Source organism: Priapulus caudatus, unplaced genomic scaffold, assembly GCF_000485595.1.
Source record: "Priapulus caudatus unplaced genomic scaffold, Priapulus_caudatus-5.0.1 Scaffold2317, whole genome shotgun sequence".
NCBI lineage: Eukaryota > Metazoa > Priapulida > Priapulimorpha > Priapulimorphida > Priapulidae > Priapulus > Priapulus caudatus.
The window spans coordinates 12,191-30,247 of record NW_014579378.1 but is presented as its reverse complement, the minus strand read 5'-3'; the positions used below and the strand labels follow the sequence as shown (position 1 = coordinate 30,247).

The 18,057-nt window shown below is 42.3% G+C and overlaps 1 protein-coding gene across 2 annotated transcripts; it reads right to left on the bottom strand.

The window, feature by feature from the left end:
- Window positions 1-636: 636 nt before the first annotated feature.
- On the bottom strand, window positions 637-17,820 carry LOC106818542 (factor VIII intron 22 protein-like). Of its 2 annotated transcripts, XM_014823243.1 has the most exons (10): window positions 17,624-17,820; window positions 17,331-17,377; window positions 15,748-15,817; window positions 14,352-14,385; window positions 13,978-14,103; window positions 13,369-13,437; window positions 11,431-11,618; window positions 1,910-2,126; window positions 1,089-1,144; window positions 637-750 (listed from the first exon to the last, which is right to left on the bottom strand). In XM_014823243.1, exons 1-10 carry the CDS (start codon window positions 17,707-17,709, stop codon window positions 669-671), a joined length of 975 nt encoding a protein of 324 aa, XP_014678729.1. In that variant the 5' UTR covers window positions 17,710-17,820; the 3' UTR covers window positions 637-668. The 2 variants fall into 2 exon arrangements, with proteins under 2 accessions (XP_014678729.1, XP_014678728.1); XM_014823242.1 differs by lacking the exon at window positions 14,352-14,385 and having other exon boundaries at window positions 13,978-14,137.
- Window positions 17,821-18,057: the final 237 nt, after the last annotated feature.

Genomic DNA, 18,057 nt, shown 5'->3' with positions numbered 1-18,057 from the left:
GAGTAAGTATAACTAATAAAACATTGTTTACAAAATTGTATATACTATCAGTACATAATTATGAAAAATAAGCCCTTTCCTACTCCATTACCTTCTCCCTTCCTCATCTTCCCCTTCTCATCTACTGACTCAACTTCCTTTCATCCTCTCCACCTCTCTCTCCCTTCCTTTTCTTCTCCTTCTCATCCACTGACTCACTATCCTCTCATCCTCCTCCACCAGCTTCTCCCCTCCTATACATCCCTATTACTACATTGAATGGCTTCTTGAATGCTTTACTACTACTGTTGTCACTAGTAATTACACTAATAACTGATCAGTAGTTCTTTAGATTTATCTTGCCCTGTGTGCCGATTCGCCTGTGTTAGATATTTTGCTTTAGATCAAATCTTTCCACCAAAATGGCAGCCATGCATGTGTAGTTTGGTATATGGTAGCCTCTTGGTTCCTGCACAATTTTTTTCGTCAAAATAAACGTGGCGGCCACTGGATTCTTCTTTCCACTTCTCCTTTCTCTTTCTCGTTCCACTCTCCCTCCATTCCTCTCCTTTCCCCCTACACAATATTATTTATATACATACATGTTTGACTGCGGGAAAGGTATATCATAGTATAATATATATGATATATAGTAACATACAACCAAGCCACGAGGACTTACTGTTTGATCATAACAACTCCTTACTGCGACTCAACATTTCTGATACGAGCTTGTGTAGTAGCCCACTCTGTTGTACGGACAGGTGCATCCTGCAGAAAACCAGATAGACAAAGACACATTAGTTACGTCCTGCTAAATTACATCGATGTCGAATAATTACGCGATAAAATCGCTTCATTTTAAGAAATCAGAATTGTATTATAGCCACTTACTAACATGCCATGTGAGTGACATACTTAAATTAGCATGACAAACAATAATATAAAACATGCATGATAGATAGATAATATATACACATACATGTACATAAATAACAACTCATATACTAGGGCTAAGTTGCACATCCACAGCTATAATAATAGTGCGGGTTGCGCGATAGATTTACATTGCTTAGTTAGGAATGAAAGCTAGCAATATGTAAACTTACTGAAGGTCTGCTTGTAGTAGTGGGAGAGCAATGAGATCCCTTGATTGGCAGGCCATCTACAGTACACAGGTAATTACACACTAATAAATTAATTACAATAGTAAATCATGACACTGATTGCTGCTGTTACTAATGATCCCACCGTGTCGAAAGTGGCGCCACCCATTGGTAAAAAACTGTCAACTTCCAACTCAAAAATATAAACACAATGTGCTACTGCCCTAACAATGTAAACCAGAAGAATGCAATTCCCTTCATAACAAGAAGCAGAACCACTACCGCTAGTGATGAGATGATACAGATGACACGTAGCCCCTAGCAACAAGCAGCAGCAGGACTGTTACTACTACCAATGGAATAATGAGAACAAGTGATGCTTCACCACGAGCCATAACCAACCAGCAACAAAACCAAAAAGGCCAAAGAGCAGCAAAACCACCCTTCACTAGCGGTAAGTTGCAAGAACACTATAACTACAAGTGGCAGAACCACGTAAAGTGGAGTGATCAGTTATATTATTATTCTTATGTTATTATATTTTTAATATAATATTATTATATTCTTATTCTTATATTATATTCTTATTTTTTATATATAATAACCACGGGCAATAAGAAGAAGCAAAACTTCTATCACTATACGCAACAGCGTTTAGCTACACGTAGCAGAACGATTGCAATATGATGCAGAATGAAGACCTACCTAACGATGCGAGGATGCATGAGCAGTAAGAGGACAGGGACAAACAAAACAATGAGAAGGTGCATCAGCAATAATATAACACGGACAAAAGAACATGCACAAACAAAACGATGCGTTACCACGAGCGACTGCAGCAGGAGGAAGAGGTCGTCGCTAAGGAACGGCGGCGCAGCATCTTCCGCGCTCGCCCACGCGTACTTCTCCAGCAGACGCGAGTGCGCGGGTTGCGTGCGCTGCGGCGTCGGCCGGAGCAGCATCAACAGCAGCACTCGCGTCACCTCACACTCCGCGAGCATGTCCGAGTACGCGCCCATCGGCTTCCCGCCGGCGCCACCTGCGGGGAGAAACAAGAAGTATAGGAAAACTGCATGAGGGGCGGCAGGACAAGAAGCACGTCGTGACGTATCGCGTGGCGATTTTGTTATCATTTTAAACAGTTTGAAATCCCTTTCCCTGAACTCGTTTGAAAAACGCATCGATGTGAAACTTGTTTACGACACCGTGAAAACGCGCAGACCGTTCTAGTATGACACATCCCTAATCTGTATCCACATCCCATCCACAGCTACATGCACAGACGAGAAAGGGTTACAGATCGGCCGCATTAAAAACTACCCCCACGCCTCCGATGCGTAATCGCGGGTCAAGTGTGGCGCCGCCACCAGCCATGTGGCGCCCCCCGGTGGTGTTACGCCATACCCAGGGTTCATAGTAGTAAGACACATGTTGAAATAAGGACTTATAAGACCTTTTCTGGAGGCCAAAATAAGACTTTTTTACGTGATATAATTTTAAATCATGAAATTGATAATACAATAAACACGAGAACAGAGTTCGGGTGAAATCATCAAACCTTTTGACATAGTTTAGCATTTTAAACACGAACATTTACGTTCGGTGTAAGTTAATGAGAATAAAGTGCCAACACGCACGCACGCTCGCTCGCACGTAGCCACGACAACTTTTGCCGTGCGTGCGTTGTGTGTGTTGTGTGTGTGATGGTGTGTGTGCATCGTGCGTGGATAAGGTGTTTACCGAGGTATATAGAGAGACTCCATTGACTATAGTGCTGATAATACAAGTGCTGCCAAAAGAAGAGGAAAAAATCCTATGAAAAAAAAACATACGTCTTTTGTACGGCGGGAACGATTATATATTTAACTTTATATATAGCATTTTATTTATGGCAATTAATTATGAGACATTCTGAGTTTGTGCCTATCATCAACTCCCCACACACTCATGCGGCATTGTGTGTTTTTGACAGAACTGCTATTACATCGTAAAGTAGGAATTAATTTGTACATTTATAGTAGGTTATGCAGTGATTGTAGTGATAACAAATAATCAATCTTGAAGAAGAATGTTAAAGAAATTTGCCGTTGACTGCCAGGATCAGGAAAACAGTGATCTAAGTTGTTATACACATTTTCAAGAAAAACAACAACCGTATCAAGTTAGACTCTCATTATAATAACATTTAGAGTAGTCTCTGCTCCTTCTTCCCACGCCCCTCACATCTTTTTTTCTCGCTGTTCTGTATCTTATCATCCACTTCTCACATCTCTTGAGCTTATTTAGCCCTCCCCCTTTTCTTCCCTCTCTCTCCTTCTCTCCTCTTCCTCCCCTTCTCTCTATTTCTGTTTCCCTCGTTCTTTCTTACTCTCCTGTCTTTTGATTGCCAGGCCTGTCGTACTGGCTCCCAAGAATGCTGCTACTTTGCAGAAAATGTAGGATACCCAGTATATTATGCATAAGTTGGCTCGGCTCATTGTGCTGGATGCACTACATGCGCTCTGGTGAAACGCCACGCCGTCGCAAAGACCATGCGGGGGGGGGGTTCTGGAGAGCCTCCCCCCAGAATTTTTTATACAGGCCATATGGTTAAAGGCAACCAATTCTGATCATTTTATTAAAGATCAATTTGTAAAAATTTCAAAAAAGGAATGTAGCTAAGCTGATGTTTTGACTAAAGTATTGGCTAAACTATATAATTATATTATCGAGTATAGTATAACTGAATAAAACATTGTTTACAAAATTGTATATACTATCAGTACATATTTATGAAAAATAAGCCCTTTCCTACTCCATTACCTTCTCCCTTCCTCATCTTCCCCCTTCTCATCTACTGACTCAACTTCCTTTCATCCTCCTCCACTGCTCTCTCTCCTTCCTTCTTCTTTCGCTTCTCATGCACATGAACTCTAACTCGCTCTCATCCTCGCTCCACCAGCTTTCTCCCCTCCTATACATCCCTATTATACAGTTGAATGGCTTCTTGAATGCCTTTACTACTACTGTTGTCACTAGTAATTACACTTAATAACTGATATTTCAGTAGTTCTTTAGATTTATCTTGCCTGTGTGCCGATCTCGCCTGTGTTAGATATTTTGTTTTTAGATCAAATCTTTTCCACCAAATGGCAGCCATGCATGTTGTAGTTTGGTATAGTTAGGTGCCTTTGGTTCCCTGCCACATTTTTTTCGTCAAAATAAACGTGGCGGCCACTGTGATTCTTCTTCCACTCTCCGTTTCTCTTTCTTGCGCTTCCACTCAAACACCCCTCCATTCTCTCGTTCCCCGCTTACACAATATTATTTATATACATACATGTTTGACTGCGGCGGGAAAGGTATATCATAGTATTTAAGAAGTCAACATACACACCAAGGCGGTTTGCGTTTGCAAATAAAAATCTGCGTGATAAACACGCTTGTTGAGCGTAAAACAGGTGTAAATAAACCCGTCAAATACCGTTGTTCGTGTTCCTGTTTGTTTTTTCATGGTCGACTCGCGCCACCACACTTATCTTTTTGCCGATATTTTAGTTTGAAAAAATAAATCCGTCACGGCCGACGTGTATATGCACATCCGGCCACGATTCTTGTCCTGGTTAGAATTTCATGCGAAAGAGTGTCAAGTTCGACGCCAATCCGAATGAGTTCGGGAGAACACGACGTGCTAAATTTTATGATAAAAACACTAAATTAAAGTCATTAAATAAGTTCATTCGATTGGTAGATAATAGATCTATCTTGGTTAATTTGTACTCAACCGTGTTGATTCAAAACGCACTGCTGACGTTTCGTCTCCTATCAGGAAGCTTTCTCAAAGTTGACTGAAGTTATCAGTTTTGACCACCAGATGGTGTAGTGGTTAACAGCTTGGTCCACACGTGACTGAGTCTGTATCCCCCTTCGTCACGGTTGATGCTTTGGGTCTTGCGGATCCAGATGGCCTCCTTAATCCAGCGCCTGATTTTGATTGGCTCGCGATCGATGATCTTCGCATTATCCCAATCGATGGTGTGATTGTCCTTCGCTACGTGGTCCGTGATCGCGGATTTGGTTATTTCGGTAGCCGACTGTTTTCGTTTGGCCCCTGTGAAAGATTTGGGAGCTACGGTGTCTACGTCCTTTTTATATTCTTTAATGAGGGTTTCGAATTTTCGGCTGGTTTCTCCAGTATAACTTTTTCCACACATTGCACACGGTATCTTGTAGACACAGTCCGTAATGTTGTGTATATCTGTTCTGTCCTTAGGGTGTACCAAATGCGTTTTTAAGGTTTCAAGCGGTCTAACTGTTGATGCCACGCCTGCATTTTTTAGGTGACGTTGAACGACGTTCGTGAAGCTGCTGACCACTACACCATCTGGTGGTCAAAACTGATAACGTCAGTCAGCTTTGAGAAAGACTCCTGATAGGAGGCGAAACGTCAGCAGTGCGTTTTGAATCAACACGGTTGAGTAAAAATGAACCATGCAAGATAGAACTAAATAAAAGACTTTCCATTCGTGAGTACGGCAGTTGGGGCCGTTCCCACAGCGGTAACAGTCACAAAATCCTGAGATGTCGAAGTCGTGAAAAGTAGGAATAGTATTGCCGTAAATATATGTTTACTTATACCGACGTACAATGGATATAGTATAGACACGTTCATGTTACCGTGTTATTAGGGATATCAGCGTCATCAGTCATTGCATCACGATGCAGCTTTGCGACAAAAAGCAAGGACTATTAAAAGCATCAAGGACTATTAATAAATCTTCCAATAGTTTGGGACAATGGGTTAGTGTATCAAGACGAATCCAAGGGCTAATGACTGCTTTGATAACAGTTTTCCTAGCGTGGAAATTAGACCCATTGTCGGTCCCTTGTTTCAGGCGACTTCACGCCAGACAGCGCTAGTTAAAGATACATGTGTACAGAAAGTGACGCGGGAATTCACATACGAAGCGTAGCAACAACGTGCCCTCTATTTGCTTGATCAGTTACTGTTTGCGGGCAGTGTACACGTAATGCGTATTAATTAAACAGTACTCAGGTACGAAAGGTTCTAACTGGCTGAAGCTACATTGTACACGTCACAATGTGATCTACATTGTACACGTCACAATGTGATCTACATTGTACACGTCATAATGTGGTCTACATTGTACACGTCACAATGTGATCTACATTGTACACGTCATAATGTGGTCTACATTGTACACATCAAAATGTGATATACATTGTACACGTCATAATGTGGTATACATTGTCCACGTCACAATGTGGTCAGAACATATAAATCAACGTTTGTTTATGTTTATGTTGTATATAATATGTTGATTTATATGCTCTGATGTGGTCTCAAAATGTGAACTACATTGTACACGTCCAAATATATATGTTACGTGTGCGTTGCTCATGCAGTCAATCAGGCATCGTGCATCGGGGCTTGGCGACAAAGAATGAATAAACTGTTATGTAAATCGTTGAAACATGAATATGGAAATGGAAACGCGTATCTATGAGTCCATCTCAGCCGGTTCCGGGTTACGATTCTTCGATCTACACTCTAGTTTCATCACACGCATGCACACACACACACACGTGCGCTCGCACACATAAATACACACACGTGGGTACACGCACGCATGCATGCACAATCAGCATACCCAAGCAGTGACCTGGACACAAGCTTCAACAGGCATGAAATATGTGTAGGTGTTACACTGCCTAAACACTGAAATAATCATATACACGTGAATAGCGTGTGTATATTTAGTTTTTAACAACAATGCAATTTATTTTATTTCATTTATTTATTTAGATGATTATCACATATACATACTGTTACAATAAATTTTAAATTCATGAAATTAGATAACTACAATAAACACGAGGAACAGAGTCGGGTGAAATCATCAAACTTTTGCATAGTTAGCATTTTAAACACAATTTCGTTCGGTGTAAGTTAATGAATCAAAGTGCCAACACGCACGCACGCTCGCTCGCACGTACGCACGCACACTTGCGTGCGTGCGTGTGTGTGTGTGTGTGTGTGGTGTGTGTGCATGTGCGTGGATAAGGTGTTTACGAGGTATATTAGGAGACTCCATTGAACTATGTGCTGCATAATACAAGTGCTGCAAAAAGAAAGAGAAAAAATCCTATGAAAAAAAAACATACGTCCTTTTTACCGGGAACATTATATATTTAACATTACATAGCATTTTATTTATTGCAATCATAACTTCTAGAGAACATTCTGAGTTTGTGCATCCATTCACACATCCCACACACTACATTGCATTGTTTGTTTTTTACAGTAACTGCACATATACATGTTAGAATTAATTTGTACATTATAGTAGGGTTATGCAGTGATTGTAGTGATAACAAATAATCAATCTTGAAGAAGAATGTTAAGAAATTTGCGTTTGACATGCCAGGTCAGGATAAACAGTGATCTAGTTGTTTACACATTTCAAGAAAAACACAACGTATCAAGTTAGATCTCATTATAATAAACATTAGCAGGTCTCCTGCTCCTTCTCCCACCCCCTCACATTCTTTTTTTCTCGCTGTCTCTATCTCTATCTCTCACTCTCCATCTCTTGAGCTTTCTAGCCCTCCCCCTTTTCTCCCTCTCTCTCCCTCTCTCTCTTCCTCCCCTTCTCTCTATTTCTGTTTCCCTCGTTCTTCTCTTACTCTCCTGTCTTTTGATTCCAGGGCTGTACTGGCCTCCCAAAATGTGCTACTGCAGAAAAATGTAGGATCACCCAGTTATTATAGCATAAGTGGCGGCTATCATGTGTGCCTGAGGCACACACGGTGAACGCCGCCGTCGCAAAGCCCATGCGGGGGGGGGGGGGGGTCTGGGAGACCCCTCCCCCCAGAATTTTTTTCAGGCTATGTTAAAAGCAACCAATTCTGATCATTTTTAAAGATCAATTTGTAAATTTCAAAAAGGAATGTAGCTAAAGCTGATGTTTTGACTAAAGTATCTAAACTATATAATATATTATGAGTAAGATAACTAATAAAACATTGTTTACAAAATTGTATATACTATCAGTACATAATTATGAAAAATAAGCCCTTTCCTACTCCAATTACCTTCTCCCTTCCTCATCTTCCCCCTTCTCATCTACTGACTCAACTTCCTTTCATCCTCCTCCACCAGCTTCTCCCCTTCCTCTTCTTCTCCCTTCTCATCCACTGACTCAACTTCCTCTCATCCTCCTCCACCAGCTTCTCCCCCTCCTATACATCCCATTACTACATTGAATGGCTTCTTGAATGCTTTACTACTACTGTTGTCACTAGTAATTACACTAATAACGATATTATCAGTAGTTCTTTAAGATTTATCTTGCCCTGTGTGCCGATTCGCCTGTGTTAGATATTTTGCTTAGATCAAATCTTTCCACCAAAATGGCACCATGCATGTGTAGTTTGGTATATGTAGCTCCTTGGTTCCCTGCACAATTTTTTTCGTCAAAATAAACGTGGCAGCCACTGGATTCTTCTTTCCACCTCTCTCTCTCTCTTTCTCGTTCCACTCCCCTCCATTCCTTTCCTTTCCCACGCCTTTATACACAAATATATTTATATATACATACATGTTTGACTGCCGGGGAAAGGTATATCATAGTATTAAAGAAGTAACATACAACCAAGCCACGAGAACTTACTGTTTGATCATAACAACTCCTTACTGCGACTCACATTTCTGATACGAGCTTGTGTCAGTAGCCCACTCTGTTGTACAGGACAGGTGGCATCCTGCGGCAGAAAACCAGAATAGACAAAGACACATCTGAATTACGTCGCTGCAAATTATCATCGATGTCGAAAATAACGTTACGCGATAAAATCGCTTCATTTAAGAATATCAAAGAATTGTATTAGTAGCACTTACTAACATGCGCGATGTGAGTGGACTAACTAAATTTAGAAGGCCCATGATAAAACAATAACATAAACAATGCATGACCAGATAGAATTAATATATACACATACATGACATCAAAATAAATAACTCATATACTAGGGCTAATGGCATCATCCACAGCTATATTAATAGTGGTCAGGTTGCAGCGATAGATTTAAACATTGAGCTCTAGTGTAGGAATGAACAGCTAAGAATTATGTTTAAATCTATACCTGAAGATATGGTCTGATTGTATGCTAGTGGGAGAGCATTGAGATCCCTTGATTGCAGCCATCTACAGGTACACCCAGGTGATAATACACACTAATAAAATAATTAGCAATAGTAAAGTACATACACATGGCACTGGATTGCTGCACTGTTACTAAATAATCCCACCCGTGGTGTCGAAAGTGCGGGTCGCCACCTCCACCTTGGAGAAAACTGTATGACTTGCCAACGTTTCTTAAAAAGTCCGTATAAACAACCTTGCTACACTGCCGCTAACAATGTACAACGGCAGAAGCAATGCAAATTCCTTCATTAAGCAAGAAGCAGAACCGACACCGCTAAAGTGACGAGAATGATACAGATGACACTAGGCCCCTAGCAACAAGCAGGCAGCAGGACTGTTACTACACCATGGAATTAATGAGAACAAGTGATGCTTCACCAGCAGCATAACGCAATCCAGCAACAATAACCAAACCCATATACAGCCAAAGAGCAGCAAAACCAATCCCTCATCACTAGCAGTAGGAGTTGCAAGAACACTATAACTACAAGTGGGCAGAACCACGTAAAGTGAGTGATCAGTTATATTAATTATTCTTATGTATTATATTTTTTTAATATAACTATTATTAATATTATTTACTTAATCACTTTGATATAATAGTGAACTTAATTTTATATATATATAAGCGCGACGCCAAAATAAGAAGGAAACGCAAAACTTCTATCGACTATACAGCAACAGCGTTGAGCAACACGTAGCAGAAACATTGCAATATGATGCAAGAAATGAAGACTGCTACCTAACGATGCGAGGATGCATGAGCATAAGAGGACATGGGACAAACAAAACACATGAGAAGGTGCATCAGCAATAAAGAACAACGGACAAAAGAACATGCACAAGCAAAACGATCGTTACCACGAGCGACTAGCAGCAGGAGGAAGAAGGTCGTCGCTAGGAAGCGCGGCGCAGCATGCTTTCGCGCGCGTCGAACCCACCGCGTACCTTCCTCCAGCAGACGCGAAGTGCGGCGGGTTGCGTGCGCTGCCGGCGTCGCCGCAGCAAAGCATCCAATCCGGGCAGCACATCGGCGTCACTTCACACTCCCCGAGCATGTCCGAGTACGCGCCCAAATCAGGCTTCCCGCCGCGCCACCTGCGGGAGAAAACAAGAAGTAATAGAACTGCATGAGGCGCAGGACAAGAAGCACGTCGTTACGTACCCGCCGCCGTGCAGATTTGTATCATTCTTGAGATAGCAGTTTTGAATATCGCCTTTATCCCTGAACTCGTTTGAAAACCGCATGCGATGTGAAACTTTTTTACTGAACCGTGAAAACGCGCGAGACCGTTCTAGTATGCACAGACATCTCGCCTAATCTGTATCACATCCACTCCCACACTAACATGCACAGACCGAGAAAGGGTTACAGATCGCCGGCATTAACAACTAGCCCCCACGCGCTCCCGATGCGTAAGCTAAGACGATGTCTTTGAAACAATGCTAGTTTACACTCATTTTAAAAATTATAGGAACTGGACCAATTTTAAAGCCAGTGAAACAGATCAGGTGTGACGAACCTGAAATAAGCGGGGTCAAGTGTGTGGCGCCGTACAACCCAGATGCAAGTAGAGCAGTGTGATGCGCCCCCGTGGTGTTACGCCATACGCGAAAACCATCCCTGAATTTCCAGACAGACCCAGCCGCCCAGCCGAGCGATGTCAAGACCTGTACAGATAGTAAGGACACATGTTGAAACACATATTAAGGTGAATCTGAGTGATCAATAGTAATAGATAGCCTTATTTTCATCCAGATGCGCTCAAAATGACAGACTTTTTTCAATACGAATCCATGATCACCCATTAGCGTCGAGCTTATTAAGGAAAGTACACTAAAATATTTGATATACAGCAATTGCACAAGCAGATTCATTATTCCCCAGTACTTTATATTAGTAAACAAAAAAAAAAAAAAAATAGCAACAATTCTTACTCTAAGCTCGAGAACAGTCTTATAAAACAGATTGTCCTTTGCAAAAAGAATAACGGGACTATTAAGACTTTCTAAAAGAATTTCACAAAAATAACAGTAACTATACAGAGCGCTACCTTATTGTATTTTGGGCAAAAATAGTACTTCATAAGACTCCTGAGAAGTACCCGAACTACGAACCCTGCATTACATCGCACAGGCCGCGGTCCTCGGCGATCTGTGCCATCTCGGTGAGCACGGCGAGGGCGCCATCGTAGTCTCCGGCGTCGCGATCTGGAACACGCCGCCATGAGGCCAGAGCGACGCGAGAACAGTCGAGCGGTTCTGCTTCTGAAGGCTCTGCGGCGCGTTGGTAGTGCGTGATCGCCTCGCGTGGTTTCCCTAGCTCCTGCCGGGAGAGAGACGGAGGGATTATAAGGTCAGAGAAGGTCACGAGGAGATCAGAGAGAATCAACATAAACGTAATCAGAAGAGAAGTGTCATAACTTTAGAGAACAGAGTCAATGAGCTAGAGGGGGGGGGGCTAATTAGAAGTCAAAGTGACGGGCCATTTTTCCGACGGTCAAAGGGGGTTCGTGGGTGGTCAACAGAGGGTTTTGAGTCAAAGGGGGTTTCAATGGGGAGGTTTCCAAAGGGGAGCTTGACGTCAAAGAGTTTCAAATGACACGAGGGTGGTGCAGGGTCATAGGAGGGTTTTGGTCATAGGAGGTTTTGAGGTTAGAAGGTCATGAAGAGAAAGGAGGGTGATAAAGTCAGAGCAGGATTGTGAGGCAAGCTGGATACATATCAGGAGTAGATAATAGGGAAGGACTGGAGTGTGACGATCAATAAACAAGGAAATTCGTCATTTACAGCCTTAAAATACCTACGATTACCTACGCGTATACGGCAACCAACTGAGCTCAAATCGTACCGACAGCTAAATCCGCCTAGCATCGCGTGTCGACAATCGTTTCCGTCTATACTCACATCCGCAATTTGGAAGAACAGACTAAAACGTCGACATGATTTTCTATTCTGTTGCACGACAAAATATGCGTATCAGGGGAGCCCAATTTGAAACAAACCAGGCAGCTACTAAACGCCGGCGATGCAGTCGCGTGAACTCCGCCTGCGAGATTGGACATCGACGCAACAACTCGGCCGAGATATACATTCTGACCCGGCATACAGCTACTATACGTCGCATACCGGCGGCATACAGCTCTATGCACCTGTATGTTACCACGCACGCACCCCACGCAATGCAGCAGCAATCTCCCAGCGAGCCACATGTGCATCGGCCGGAGACCGTTAGTACTGCTCTTTGTTTCATAATCTAGGCTCTGATCGCATCGATTGTTCGCTGCGCGAGAGCAGAATGGAAAATCGTGGCGTACGATGGTTTCTAATAGTCTGCATCTCCGCATTGCCCGAGGTAGTATACGAGGAATAGCGATTTAATCCGCTGGCACGATGCAGGCCTGCGAGTGTACTGTTGCCTAGCGATTGAGGCTCAAGAATTGGCAGTGAGATTATCGCGAGGTAAATCGTAGGCAATTAATAGGCTAAGTAAATGACGATTATGCGCCTTGTGTTATTGAAGTCACACTCCATTCCGACTATTATCTACTCCTGATACATATAAGTCAGGAGGTTGTGAAGTCAGGGGGTCACAAGATGCAGGATCAGAGCGCAATTGGGTGCATGGTCACGCATGGGGGTTGAGCATCAGGTCGCATCATCCACTTGAATCAATTCTCATGACAATGTTTCGCAGTTCGGAATGTACCATTATTTTTTAACTAAACTTGTACTTTTACAAATTTATCTAATCCACTTTTTTGAGTACTAATGTTTTGATTGTTACAAACTTGTCAATTTGCCTCTTGAAATTCAAATGAAATTGAAAAAGATGAATTGATCGTTATACACTTGTCATTTTTCATTTTGTAAACAATGAGAATTAAATATACATTTGATCAATTAAACTTGCTGAGATTTTTTGTCAGGAGTCGATTAGGAATTCAGTATGTAACACAGAAACTACAAATACCTTATTAAATACTACAACTACAAATACGTTTTGATCAACACGGTTGAGTAAAAATTAACCAAGATAGCTTTAGCTTTAGATAGTTTGTAGTTTAATGAGTTACCTTAAGTGCATTTCCTAGTTCCCTACAGAGGGCAGCAGCAAGTGGAAACTGCTTGTGTTCACTGTGCACCTGGAAACCGAAAAACATTTAAACAAAAATCGTTAAGTAATCGTTGCTACTCTGCAAGTGCAAAACGGAGCTGAAAATTATGACATTCACAAGGTACCGAGAGAAAATACTTCTGCCGGAAATGATTTTCGATTCCGCCATCTGATCTGCTCATCCCGGAAAAACGGAAACGTGTTAATTCTGATACAGTCCCTGCAGACAGTATCTCATGTCACATACTTCATATATCTCATGCCCATCTCATATAGCATACTTCATACATCTCATGCACATACATGATACATATCTCATATATGTTCATGTTTCCTACCCACAGCTCACATCTCTCAAACACACGCACATCTCATACCCTAAGAATTTAGCCGGGCGTACGACACCCAAGACATGCACTTCTTTAATCAATCTTCCAAAAATATTCCTACAAAATATGCAACCAACTAGAATGTCATTCGGGTATGTACATTTTACAGAAAACTTGTCCGGCGGGCAAGTGGCTCAAAAAGTTTTTCCTGAAGACTGTACCATGCCACATTGGCTCACCCGTATAGCATGACTGTAGCAGTTCATTGCAGCAGCAAGGTTCTCCTCGAAGCCAAGTGTGCCGATCTCCTTCTGCAGTCGCTCAGCATCCATGAACGATCGTGCGGCACGTGTTAGTGCCTGCACCTCACCCTGAGGGTTTCCCAGCGTGTGCTCACACCTACAACAATGACGATCGTGTGGGCGCGTTAGTGAGGGAGTTGCTGCACCTTCACCCTGAGGCGTTTCAGCGTGTGTTTTTTTTCCTCACACCTACAACAATGAACGATCGTGGGGGGGGCACGTTAGTGCCTGCACCTCACCCTGTGGGTTTCCCAGCGTGTGCTCACACCTACAACAATGAACGATCGTGCCGCGCGCGTTAGTGCCTGCACCTCACCCTGAGGGTTTCCCAGCGTGTGCTCACACCTACAACAATGAACGATCGTGGCGGGGGGCACGTTAGTGCCTGCACCTCACCTGTGGTTCCGCGTGTGCTCACACCTACAACTAATGACGATCTGGGCGCGGGGGGGCTCGTTATGCCTGCACTCACCCTGAGGGTTTCCCAGCGTGCTGCTCCACCTACACAATGAACCGATCGTGGGGGGGTGGGCACGTTTTAGTGCCTGCACTCCCCTGTGGCGTTTCCAGGTTGTGTCACACTACAACAATGAACGTCGTTGGGGGGGGGGCACGTTAGTGCCTGCACCTCACCCCTGAGGGTTTTCCCAGCGTGTGCTCACACCTACAACAATGAAGATCGTGGGGGGGGGGCCGCTTAGTGCTGCACTCCCCTGAGGGCGTTTCCAGCGTGTGCTCCACCCCTACAACAATGGAACGATTCGTGTTGTTGGATCGTGACTTTACGTCACATTACGTTACATTACGCCACATTACGTTACATGCTATTTCTTAGGACTTTGGCCTAATTTTCAAAACTTCCCTTTGGAAATTGTCATTTTAAAATTCCAGGACGTTCCAGGTTTTCCAGAACAGTACAACCCGTGGCATGCACGCACGCACACCGACCATAACACAAACACAGATGCTCAGAAATAATAGGGATAATCTATCAAGCATAATTACACTGAAACCAACCTATAGAACTGAACCTAGACACTGAAAGCACATCTAGGCATGAGACTTATAATGGTTGGCACAAGTGCTGAACATTTCGGATGCACAAGAAAAGTTGTGGACTGAATTTCATGGTTACTGCCAGCATTTTCGATTAGGGAACACTTGCAGGGCTCGAATTTTACCATGGCATTGATAACAAATAATATGGCTCCTCATATACTTCCCACAGTGCCAAGAACATGAAAAACATGATACTATGGTGATAAACCGCCCTGATTACCCTACCTGGTTTGCCTCCACATGTCCCCAGTAAATTCCTTGTTAGTTATATATATCCCTCCGCATCTTAACCAAACCGAAATTTTCGCATTTCAACTCTCGAGAGGGGAATCAGTATAAGGCCAAAACAAAATATAGGTGTGGTTACCGTTTCATGCCGGAAAAAAATAGGGTAGGTAGGTAGGGAAAACATTTTATTTTATTGAAACATTTTATTTACGAACCATGTCCGAAGGATGTGCGTTGTGCCTTTTGAAGCAGGAACTGTCCAATTCATATTTTTGAAATTTTTTTTTTGAAATTTTTTTGAAATTTTGTTTACTTTAAAGAAAATTGACAATAAAATGTTTAGGGTCGCTGGGAATAAATAGGGTCGGTCAGGAAACGGTAACCACACCTATATTTTGTTTTGGCCTAAACATAACTTACCTGGCCATTGCAAGGCAGGAGAAGGCCGAGTAATGTGGATAGTCATGCTCCTGAGCCTTGGCAAGTTGCCCTGTGACAAACAACACAATTAGTTAGCATCCACAAATGTAGATTGTGACTCAACTGTTGAACTGTAGTGTAGTGAATTACTGTTGATAAATTATGGCATGATATCCTTCAGGTAAAACAGTAATGTAGGCCATTTGCTCATTACTGCTATATTATAAACAAAAATGTAGGTACTCGCTAACACGGCTGAAACCACCGGTTCGGAGGGCCGGTGTTTTGCCAATGTTACCGGCCCTACAAATAATTGCCGCCGGCCAGCATATATGCCAGTGGGCCGGTGCTAATTTCGTACCTTGCTATTATTTATAGTACATGGGGCTTGTCACCATACAATCATCGCAGTAAAGTAGAACACCTATGACACGCACTACTCAAATTTAACAGAACTCACTCTATAACACTAGATTCCTAACCCTGAACCTAACACAGATTTCGAACCCTAATCCTACTTCTACATCTCTACCCTACCACCAATTAACAACTGTTGTTAGGGAGTTTATGCTCCAGTGCTATCACTGGTAGCTCTATAGCTCCAAGAAACGGTCTTGCTAGGGTTAGAAGACCATTTCAAACATTGGCTGCAGCTAAACACGTAGTTGTCTTATTTGCCAAGTTTTGCGAAAGAACACTTCACATGTGATATACCAAATGAATCAGCATACATCCACTTTCTTGTAACCATCAGTGCGCTACGATGCGCTGGGTACTTATGGGGCTACAGCAACTTTTTGAGACAAATGCAACCAAATTTATGAATTCGCCACCATGTTGTATCATTCCGACTGTGACTAAAATCCACAATGGATCAAACAAGGAAAATTAAATGATGTGCGGTCTTCTTGTAAACCACCCCTACATCCGAGAACATATAATCTAAGATTTTTACAAATGGCCCAGACATTTGTAAACATCGTTCCACTTGCTTTGGTGTGGAATTGCCGTGCGAGCCATCGTGCGGCTATTGTACTATTTTTATAGTATTTTCTAGCGAGTCTTTTCTGTTTCGGGTTTTCCGTGTCTCTCTTCCGTCGAGCATGCACAGTGTAAACATGGCGGGTAAACAATCGTGGAAAGCTGCTTGGAAAGTTGATATGCTGTGAGAATTATGCAATTATTAGAATTAAGCAGATTATACCATGAATTAAGAGATACATTCTAGTATAGAAGCAGGACAACTGTGAGATAATGTTCATATTTCAAACAAGGCAAGTTAAAGGTGGTAAATAGAATAGCTTTATTTGAGATATACAGAGTCATTCATCTAGATCTGCAGAGGTGATAGTTTTTTGTATGGAAGCGTGTCAGGCTGTATAGACAATCGGTTGCACAGCCTGGTCGGGCTAGTAGCTCTAGAGCTATAGCCCTTCGCTCTGCCACAGGTGAATGACTGCACTGGCAAGCGGCTGCACTGGCGAGCGGCTGCACTGCCGAGGTCTGTGGCAGAGCGAAGGGCTTTAGTTCTAGAGCTATATCACTGGTTGCTCCGACTGATATAACACTGTGGTGTAACTTACGGAACTGTTCACTAGCTTCAGCAACGTTGGGCTTCTTTAACCATCGTCTGGAAAACACAATCCATGGTAAGTTTTGTCAATAGCTTGGGTGCCCGGTTACTATTCGAATGATTGATTCAATGTGAATGATGTGGCTGAACTAGTTATTAATGCAAGTAATAGTATTGAAATAAAACTGAACGGTTGATTATAATTACTTATACTATTAGTATATTCAAGAGTGCATAATAGAGATCTATATTATGCACTCTTGGTATATTACTATTAGTTATTACTATACAATTAAAACGTACTTTTTGAGTTTACTTGATATGGCTCTATAATGTGCCAAGAAATCTGGTTGACCAGTGCCTAGACCTAGCAGCACTTGTTGTTCCATTTTAGGTGTACTAATAACCAGTACTTGGCTAAATGCTTGCTAAAGCCTGAAGTAACAGAAGTGTGATGGAAACTGTTTACTTTCGTCAGGACGGTAATGGCAGCTGCCCACTACGCCACCTATCGGTCAGTATATTAACATTTTATCTAGGCAAATTTTATTTTTATCATAAAATGTTGGTTACTACCACAGGCAATTGGAACGTTTCAATCGGAAAATGATGGTAAGTAAACGCGAAATGTATTTACTACCAAACTTCTTAATGTTTTTCTACTCTTTTTTCCTAGTAGTGAGCTACTATTCATATATATAGATCCCACTCACTGATACAGATACAGATACAGATTA

Coding starts and splice junctions, on each gene's coding strand:
- LOC106818542 (XM_014823243.1), bottom strand. CDS start 17,709: ATGGAACAACAAGTGCTGCTAGGTCTAGGCACTGGTCAACCAGATTTC. Junction 13,438..13,977: donor GCTACAGTCATGCTATACGG/GTGAGCCAATGT, acceptor TTCGGTTTCCAG/GTGCACAGTGAACACAAGCA. Junction 751..1,088: donor CTACTACAAGCAGACCTTCA/GTAAGTTTACAT, acceptor GGTTTTCTGCAG/GATGCACCTGTCCGTACAAC.